A 10,887-nucleotide genomic window follows, 5' to 3' on the forward strand; every position below is an offset into this window, starting at 1 on the left:
AGTATCTGTGAGACTGAGGAAGTATTTAGAAGGAGGGAAAGTTGAGATCTGGAAAAGATTCTGTCATAGCCATAGTCAGATGATATTGAAAAATACCAAAAGCCTTTTGGCTTGCTTCAATATATATATATATATATATATATATATATATATATACATATATACATATATATATGAATACTTTTTGGCATATAAATAAAATTCATAAACACTTTTAATCCTGAAATAAATAGTAAAAGTTGATTATGAGCTGAAATTTTTCTCATATCATAAGAATCGCCAACACCAACAGGTCCAGTGAATTTAACAAAACTTAAAACCATGGGACCTATGTTTCTTTGGGCTTGGCTTACTTCACTTAATGGTTTCCCTCATTTGCAATAGTTAGTATATGTATGAGTCAAGCAGAAAAGGTCAGATAAAGTGATGTTAGGAAAATGAACCCTAAGATATGTATTTAAATGTTTTTTTCTTTCATGCATTTGTTTCTAACACATTTATATTATTATTTCTTTGTTGCTTTGTATGTCCCTCTCCCACAGTATAACCCCTGCTTTCACTGTATTTGATGTCGGTATAATTTGTGGAGGGGACGGGAAAAACAAGTCGTTTAAATAAAGATACAGGTGGACCCATTGCAACAATGAGAAGTACAAGTTGTCATGTCGAAAACAAACTTTACAACTTTGGTAGGGGGGTGGGGGGAGGATTGGGGGGGAGGCTTGGAAGGGATGGGAAGGGGAAACAAAGGAGGAGGCTACAATGCTTGATAAGAAATGTACTCATTATCTTGCCCATGTAATTGTAACCCCTCAGTACAATTTTTTCACAATAAAAAATAAAATAATCTTAAAACCAAAATTACTAAAATTACCAAAATTTCTAAAAGTGTTTCAAACGTAGACATGCACATTCTAAGCTACAAATTACCAAGTTTCCATCTTCTGGACCATGTCCACTCACAGTTGCATGGTTATGGGTTAGACAATATCACCTTCACTAGGACCATATGGAAGTGAAGGTGCTTCAGTCTATGATTCAAACTCTGTGCTAGCAATCACTAGCGTAGTTCTGTGAGATCTGCTTCTAGAAATGGTGCTGAGTAGTGAGAGTTGGCAGCTGACTGCCAGGATATTCAATGTTGGAGCAATTTTCAGAATTGTTTCAGTATTGTATGCATTATCCTGCCCATGTAATTGTAACCCCTCTGTACAATATGTTCACAAATAAAATAAAATAAAAAAAGAATTGTTTCAGTATGACACTAGAAAACATTTTTCTGTTAGTCAAAATTTCATCTGCTAATCAAGTATCTAGCAAGGAGCCTTTAAATCTTATACTGAATTGAAAAATAGAGGTGATTGTATTAAATTTATAGCAATATTTTTCATGAAGTTACATATCAAGAGATGGAAAACATCTAGAACACAAAAAAGATCGAAGAAAAGGAAAAACATGGAACATGAATAACCTAAGATGTTTAGTTTAAGAACTGTGTGTCTGGGCTGGGAAGGTGGCTCAGTGGTAGAGCGCTTGCCTTACATGCCTGAGGCCCTGGGTTCGATTCCTCAGCACCACATAAGCAAAAAGAAAAAAGCCAGAAGTGGCGCTGTGGCTCAAGTGGTAGAGTGCTCGCCTTGAGCTGAAGAGCTGAGGTGCAGCACCCAGGCCAAGAGTTCAGGTCTCACGACCAGACCCAAAAAGAAGAAGAAGAAGAAAAAAAAGAGGACTGTGTGTCTATATATTTGTTCCTTTTTCTTTTGGGGAATTTCTCTAGTACTGTTCAGTGATAGATATTGCACTTAAAAGAATCATTTTTATCCAATGTTTCTATCCAATATTCAGATCTTTTCATCTACAGAGTTGTTATAGGATAAATTAAAAATTAATTTATACAGTATATTTTTATTTTGAAATGATGTCTATTCTAACATAAAATTTTGTGGTGGGTGAAATTTTTTTTTATTGGGTTTGAAACATTGAGAATTAGGAGAGCCTGTATAGCCCGTATGGAGTGCTGGACTAGGTCATTCATGCCATGTCAGGAACAGTTCTGACAGCCCTGGGAGCTTAATTTCCCCAGGCTTCTGGGGAGCTAACAGATCTCCACATCTAACAGATCTCATTTTGTTTTGGTGCAGAAGCAGCAGGTGAATGGGAACCTCTGAGGAAGAGTGGAAGATGGTGCAATTTCCTGCATGTGACCACAGAGCCACTTGGGGTGCAAGTCCTGGTGCCTTGTGCACAATGAACTAGAACCAGAGTGAGGAGTCATACTTAGTAAGGAGATATTCAGGGTCTGCTCTACCCACAATTGAGTTGAAAGGTAAGTCTCTGTTTGATGTCTTAACAGCAATTTCACTCACAGAGACTCTTCAAAATAAATGGAAGAAAATCTCTCATGATTGACATGGTCTGTCCTTTCCAGCACCACTAGCTAGAGGCCTCTTGAAAATATCTGTGTAAAAGAGGCTCTGTCAGAGCATGCAGCCTGAATAGAGGAGGAAGTTGGGAAGGTAGAGGCTTCTGTTGCCAGTCTTGAGATAAGAACATGGCTACAGATCTATGATGTTAACATAAAAATCCGTCCATTCCTCAGTAAGAATCCCTTCCATATTTGAAGTAATGGATCATTGAGCAATAATGAAGGTGGTTCTGGAAGCTCAAATGATATAAAACACACTGAACAGCTGTTTCTTTCATGTATTGATTTACATATGACATATTGTGGATTACATATCTTCTGTAAAAGTGAGCATTCTTCCTTACAAAAGGTCAGAAAATTTAATAGCTTATTTATTATGTTAAGTAGTATTATCTTTAAGTAGTAGTACAACATAATTTTAGTTTATAAGTACAATGCAGCTTGACTGATGTCATACCATCACTCCTTTTACTATTCTCCTTAATACCTCCCCTCAACTTTCTCAGTTTCACAGGATCTGCATTGGAGTTTAGGTCTGCATTCTCCCTACTTTCCTGGCTACATTCATCTACTCCTCCCTTTGACCTCCCCTGCACAACTTTCAAGTGCCAGTATTCATTTTATTGAACTGTGTTAGTTTATCTAAGGAGTTACATCATTGCAATTCTCCCATGTAAATGCCATATTTTGGTTAATATATTGGTCCCCTTGCATATGCCTCTGTATTTGTTTATATATGCATTAATACATTTGAACTATATTCCGCATATTGAGAAATCATGTGTGCTTTATGTCTCCAAGCTTCACTTCATTAAACATAATTCTAACCCTGTACTTGCATTTTTTGCAAATGATGAAATATCACTGTTTCTAATGTGATAATAAAAAAATCTATATCCAAATTTGCTTCAAGTTATTTCTACAGGTGCATCTGTACTTACTTGATACCAGATCAAATCTCTTTCTCTGTGGAGATACAGACAGCAAGGATGGTGGCTAGGCCCAGTTACTAAGAGATTCAGATTTGCAGCTGTAAAAACACAAACCCCTAATGATTTGCATGAGCCCACAACAGAGTCACCACCCTGATACCTTCTTAATAGGCTGTTCACCCCAGATACAGGCATCAGTCTCAGTCAGAACACAGCGTGGACATGAGGGCCTTCACTCAGCTCCTGGGTCTCCTGCTGCTCTGGATTCCAAGTAAGGAAAGACAATGATGAGGATTTCCTCCACGTGTTGTAGTCACTGATACTTGGCTATTAATGAAGTTTTCTTATACCATGCTTGATTCTATGTATTATTTATTGATTTATTGATGCTATGTATGCATTTTTACTTTTCCAATGCCAGGTACCAGATGTGACATCCAGATGACCCAGTCTCCATCCACTCTGTCTGCATCTCCTGGAGACAGAGTCACCATCAAATGTCAGGCCAGTCAGGGTGTTAGCAATGAGTTAAGCTGGTACCAACAGAAACCAGGGAAAGCACCTAAACTCCTGATCTATGCTGCAAACAGGTTACAATCCGGAATCCCCTCTAGATTTAGTGGCAGTGGACGTGGGACAGAGTTCACTCTTACAATCAGCAGCCTGCAGCCTGAAGATGTTGCAAGTTATTTCTGTTTGCAGGATTATAATCACCCACCCACAGTGATACAAGCCCTAACATAAACCACCAGAGATGCAGAAGTGTGAGGCTGGGCTGCCCCAGCTATTTTCCTCATGTTTCCACTTGCAGGATCTGTCCTACAAACATAAGATAGGAATCCTGCCCATGCTTACCTGGAACAGCAGTTCTCAAGGTTTGAACTTTTTGAGAAAATGTGATTGTAGGCTTGAGCTACTGGGGCAGGACTGGAAACTGAAATACTAAAATAAGATTCTAAACTATAGCTATGGATATACCTTATATTTATTTGTCTTTTAATTATAAACAGCTATTCAAAATATGGGCAAAAGCACTATTATGTTATTATCTAATATATTTTATTTTTAGATTTTGAAAAACATTGTACATAAAATTTTTCAGCAAATAAAGACATTAATGAGTACAGTGTTTGTTGTAGAGTTTTGCTGATCATTTTTAACAAATAGCTATTTTTCATTATTTCTGGCCTGATGATATATCATGAGTAGCTGCTGAAACCTTTAAAAGCATTTTTTCAATTACTATAGAGACAATATAGAGTTTTTTCTTTAGATCAATTAGAATAATGAACTATAGATATCATTATTTAATTTTAAAATAGACTTCCATTGTAGAATAGATTCAACCTGATAGATTAGCTGAGAAATAGGAGAAGGAAAATGAGAGAGGTATAGAGAGAAGAAAAGCTAGGATGGATGGAGAGAGATGGATGGAGGTGGATAGAGGTAGAGAAAAAGAGGGACAAAGGAAGGATATTTCTTTTCCTAAATTCCAGATTCACTTATTAGTCAAGCTGTCATTGCCAGGAGAACACTGAATTCAAAGGACAGCAATTCCACTAGAGGTCCAGCCATCCTGTGCTGTCATCTGAACACTGCAAGGTGAGGTGAAGGTGAGGAGTTTCCTGGGTTTATGCCCTCTGTCCTCCTCAACTGCTCCCACCAAGATTCACAGAAGTATTCCTACATCAATACATCTCTGTTTCAATCGAAAAAATCTAGGAATCTTTGACACTTATAGTAAAAACACTCAAGTCATTCATTTATTAAAAGAATGGTGGAGAAACCTCAAGATAAAGCAGATCTTCTTTAAGTCAGAATCCCTGTAATTCTCAGGTTGCCAAGTGAACACATGTACACAATTTATGTATCATATATACGTACATATACTATATGTGTAAGATATAGTATGTGATAATTAAATATACACTATATCATTGCATATGATGTAAAATATTGTATATTTGATGTATTATTAATGATTAGATTCTTGAGCATCCCTTATGATTGTTCTGTTCTAATTTTCTGTTTTTTTAATTTTTATTGTAAAAGTGGGTGATATGCAGAGGGGTTACAGTTACACAACTATGGTCATGAATACATTTCTTTTTGAACAGTGTTACTTACCCCCTCCCTCGTTTTCTCCCATTCTGCCCCTCCTCCTATCCATACCCCCCTCAAGTGTAAAGTTCATTTCCAACATATTGTCTAGTGATTATTACTGTCATATTGTGCTCTTATTCTATTTTATGCCATTCATGTTTCTTCTTAGGACTTATAAATTAATCTTTACCAATGCATAGGTAAACTCTTCCATTTTATAAAACATTGTCTTACAAATTATAACTTTTACTTGGAAATATATCTCACCATTCTGGAGGAATAACTTGAGGAAAAATCATTCTGAAAAAATTTCTAGGTGAGTGTTAAAAAGTTTCCAGTGTTGAATATCATGAGTTAAGTATTGGGAGAAAGGTAAACAAAAAGGTGAATTAAGAACAAATAATAATGACAAATCATGGGACACTCTCTCTTTTAAAGGCAAAGTTCTAACAGAGGATATAAGAGTAAATAGAATGAAGAGGTAGAGATGTGGTATGATTAAAGGCCTCAGGGATTTGTTGCCATTGAAGAAAATAGTTAGGTTTATGACATATATGATCCTGTGAGTGAAATTAGCTAAGGAAGCAATTGGGTCATGGACAGAAGAAGGCAAAATGCCAGAGAAAGATACTGCAAAGCAGTTAACAATACTGTAACAGTTACACAAACAAGGACACTGAAGCAGACAGTTAAGGAACTTAACTGATGCCACACTCCATTAAGCATGGGAGGGCAGGGCTCCTGAGGCATATCGTTTCACCTTAGTCTCAAAGTGCAACAGCTGGACTGTGGCTATGGATGGGCGCTTCACCCTGACTCTATAAAGACATACCTGGAATAGAAATGGTGCAAATGGAACTGCTTTCTTGAGATACATGCTTTAGATGGAAAAGGAGAGATTAATTTCATTGGGAAACTAGAAGACGGACAGGGAAGTCATCAAGAGCCAGAGAACTTAAGCTAAAGCAAAGACCTGCTTTCACAGTGTACCTAGACATGCATGGCCATCCAATGAGCACAACTTGAAGGAGCAGGAAAAACCCAAGGTACTTTTCACATAGACGTGGTTTCAGCCTGCTAAGTAGCAGAGAGCCTGAGATGACTGGGATGTTTTTGTTTGTAACATTTACTTCATAACAGGTAAATTCTTAGGTGGTTAGTTAGTTTTAGTGGCTCCTTTTCTTAGGATTATAGGAACTGGTTGATAAGATTTTCATCTTAATTCCCAAATTTTCTTTGGTTTTTGTCTAATGTTATATTAAAGAACAATTTCACTACAAATAACTTTGGGTGAAACTCATGTAAGTGTATGGTTTTAAAGTTGCACATGTCAAGTACACATGCCATGGCTACTGCCATGGGATGTCAAAAACATATAAGAAGAATATGAGAAGTCCAGGCATAGTGATGCATGCTTATAATTTCAGATATATAGGAGGTAGAAGTAGAAAGATCTCAGTCTATGGCCAGCTCAGGCATTTTTCATATATGCCAGATGATATCTCAACAATGAATTAAAGCAAAAACAATTGGGAGTGTGGCTCAATGGATAAGAGTACTAGCCTACCAAGCCTAAGGCCGTTAGTTCAAACTCTAGTACTGTCAAAAAGAACTGTGAGACACAGAGAATAAAAACTGTAATGACTTACACAGGAAAGTTTCTGTGCAAATACAGTCAAGATAACTTACAGTTCAATATTGATATATCAATTGAAATATCAAATCAGTGGGTGCAAAGTTAACTAAACTATGGACTAAGGTTGTGTCTTCCTGTTTCTCAGTCTAACAGAATGAAAGGCACAGCTCCATGCTGGACACAGATCATTTTGAAACCAGATTTTAACCACCCTCCTTCTCAAAGTGCAGAGTCCTTGCTATATTAGGTCTGGCTACTCACTCCCAAATGCCAAGTACAGACATAGTGAAGGGCAGAATAAAAGAGATTTATCATGACAGCCATGGGAAGAGAACACTTTAGTATTTTTCAACCATCTTTGGATAAATCCTTGTCACTCTTATCTCCCATTAAAAGCCAGAATTGGAGGTGTGGCTCAAGTGATAATATATCAACCTTGAGTGAAAAATCCAAGCCAGAATGAGCATGAGGCCTTGAGTTCAAGATCATGGACTAGCACCAAAATAAAAAAAAATGAATTTACAAGCAATAGAAGGCATTGAAAACATGATTTGTATTGAGGATATTATATGCATAGTAGTAAATGATAAACAATGAATTTCAAACAATACTTTTGGTTCTATTGGTGTTTGAACTCAAGTTTTCCTGCTTATTAGAGTCTACAACTTAAGCCACTCCACCATAGTTTTGTAGTTTAGTTTCTTTTTCAGAGCACATCTTGTGATTTTACCCAGCTTGGCCTTCTGTTAAAATCCTTCTAAATCCATCTCCTGTATAGCTACAGAAATATGCACCACCTGCCTCTGTGTGCTTTTGAGATAGATCTCACTGCCTTCCAGAAGGGGTTTTACTCACTATCTTAAAATGTCTGTCTCCAGTTTGGTTGGGATTACAGGCATGAGTTACCATGTCCAGCCACAAATAAACAGTTATGAACTTTGTTACTATTAAACATAATGAGGTAAATATTTGAAACACAAAATAATGGATGTAAGAAAAGGACATGACAATTACAACTATATTTCAATTGCATATATGTTGTCATGGACAAAATGAAATAAATATTTTGCCCCCAAACACTACAAATACATACACAAACACAAGGACACAGACCTCTATGAACAAATAAATTATGTTATTATATAAATTATTGGTTCACATCTTTTTTAGTATATATTTTTATTGTAAAGGTAGTATACTCAGGGGTTACAGCTACATGGCTATGTTAATGAGTACATTTCCTATCGAGCATTGTTACCTCCTCCTTTGTTTATCCCCTAACATCCCTTCCCACCCTACCTCCACTAGCATCCTTCCCAGCCTGCATCCCCCAGCCCCCCACATCAAGTTGAAAAATTTGTTTTCAACATGGTGTCTTGTACATCTCATTGTTACAGTGGGTCAACCTGTATCCTTATTTCAGCTTTTTGTTATTTCCCTTACCTTCTCCAAATTAGAAAAATTTATAAACAAGATGCAGGCACTAGAATTAAATATAGGGAAAACAGGGGCTATACCATGGGGAATGAACATACAAAAGAAACAAAAATTCAAATAGTACATTATAAATACATTAAAAACAACAGCAAGAAATATAGTGTCCCTATCTTGGGGTTCATTTCACTTAGCATCAGGTTATATGGTCATATGTACATGCTTTTGACCTTTTCTGCTTGCCCTACACATGTACTATTTATTGAAAATAAGGGAAACCATGGAACCTATGATTGTTTGAACTGGTTTACTTCACTTAATATAATTTTTTCCAAGTCTTTCCATTTCCTAACAAAGGGGTTGGTCTCATTTTTTCTGATGGAGGCATAGTATTCCATATTGTGTGTGTGTGTGTGTGTGTGTGTGTGTGTGTGTGTGTGTGTGTGTGTGTGTGTGTGTGTGTGTGCATCACATTTTTTGATCCATTCATCTACTGAGGGGCATCTAGGTTGGTTCCATATCTTAGTTATGGTAAATAATGCTGCAATAAACATAGTTGTGCTGGCAGCTTTCGTATAGCCTTGTTTGTGATCATTTGGGTAAATGCTCAAAAGTGTGATTGCTGGGTCATAGGAGAGCTCTATTTGTACTCTTTTGAGGAACCTCCATAATGATTTCCAGAGTGGTTGTACAAGTTTACGATCCCACCAACAATGCAGCAGGGTTCCCTTTAGGCCACATCCCCTCTAGCATCAGTTGATATTAGATTTTTTTTTTCATTAAAATTTTTATTGTAAAAATACTGTACAGAGGGGTTACAGTTACAGGAGCAAGGTAATGAGTACATTTCCTATCAAGCATTGTTGGCTCCTCCTTTTTATTCCCCCACCGTCCCATCCCTTTCACCTCCACAACTACCCCCCCCACCATTGTATATCTCTTGTTACAATGAGTCAACCTGTATCCCTATTTAAGCATTTTGTTTTTTCCCTTCCCCTTTCTGAATTAGAGAAGTGTATATAAAAGATGCAGAGCACACACATCAAATATAGTGAAAATAGTGATTATAATTTGGGGGAGGAACATACATAGAAACATAAAAATCACATGGTACATAATAAATACGTTAGAAACAATAGCAAGAAGGAAAAATGTATTTGTGTCACAATCTTTGGGTTTATTTCACTTAACATCATCTTAAATGATCATATGTATATAACTTTTGACCTTTTCTATTTGTCCTACACATGTACAAGTTATTGCAACAAAGCTAATCCATGGGACCTATGTTTTTGGGGGCCTGGCTTACTTCACTTACTGTAAATCTTTCCATTTCCTAAGAAATGGGGCAATGTCATTCTTTCTGATGGAGGCAAGTTGGGCAAGGTGTGTCTCTTTAAGGCAGCAGATAGAAGCATCTTGTTTTTTGATCCAACTAGACAGTGTTTTTTTTTACTTAATTGGGGAGTTAAGTCCCTTAATATTGAGAGTTAGGACTGAGAGGTGTTTGGTAGTTCCTGCCATGTTATCCACATTCTTGGGGGCTGTGCCAACTGGGCTCTTCCTGTGCTTCTTGGATTCTCTCTTTGGGGGCTGTATCTTGGCCTTTATTGTGCTCTTTTTGATTTTCTATGTTTAGGACTTCTTTAAGTATCTTTATTAGGACTGTTTTTTTTGTCCATAATATATGTATAGATTATATACACAGCAAAACAAAATGCTCAATACAGAAAAATGGCATCTGAGGATGTCCAGGTATGAATACACTAGCATATTACTTTTTGCAATTGTTCACTTCCACCTCTCCTCCAAACCAATAAAAGTACAGGCCATTCTGCTCACAGAGGTGGTTTCCCCATTCCATTTTCTAAAGACAGTGTTTCATGTGAATGTTAGCAAAAAGATACCTAAAAATGATATTTTACTATCTCTTAACATACATTGGGTACTTCTATACATCTAGAGAGACTAGATGTTTTCAAGTAAGGACTCAGTCTGTCCACTATATACATGGCAGTCTTCACTGACTGCACACATGTGACTAATTATAACCTGAAAAGTGTCTTCAAACTATGAACATTCTAGAACCTTTGTCCGCCTCTCCAGTGGGCTAGAATGATCAGATTTTCAGAAGACCTTTTCTAGGAATTTTAGCACAGAACATACAAAGTCTACTATTTTTGTCATACACTGACAAACTCTCTAACATCTAGAAAGACTAGATGTGAGTTAGGACACCTTTGTCCTTTATATACACTATGCACACAAGAAAGTAGAACAAAATGGGACAATGTTACCCTTCACTGTAAGCACTGGCGTGGCCTTTTTGCATTTCTTTCACCTGGGTACCAAGGCAT

General features: G+C 36.9%; 1 gene segment (V, D, J or C); it reads left to right on the top strand.

Annotated features, from left to right (window-relative positions):
- The first annotated feature begins 3,566 nt into the window (after positions 1 to 3,566).
- On the top strand, positions 3,567 to 4,101 carry LOC138804273 (immunoglobulin kappa variable 1-6-like). The segment is given in 2 exon segments: positions 3,567 to 3,628; positions 3,779 to 4,101. Coding segments are annotated over 2 exon segments (372 nt in total).
- The last annotated feature ends 6,786 nt before the right edge of the window (positions 4,102 to 10,887 follow it).

Source organism: Dipodomys merriami, unplaced genomic scaffold, assembly GCF_024711535.1.
Source record: "Dipodomys merriami isolate MVZ:Mamm:240054 unplaced genomic scaffold, mDipMer1.0.p SCAF_36, whole genome shotgun sequence".
Classification (NCBI taxonomy): Eukaryota; Metazoa; Chordata; class Mammalia; order Rodentia; family Heteromyidae; genus Dipodomys; species Dipodomys merriami.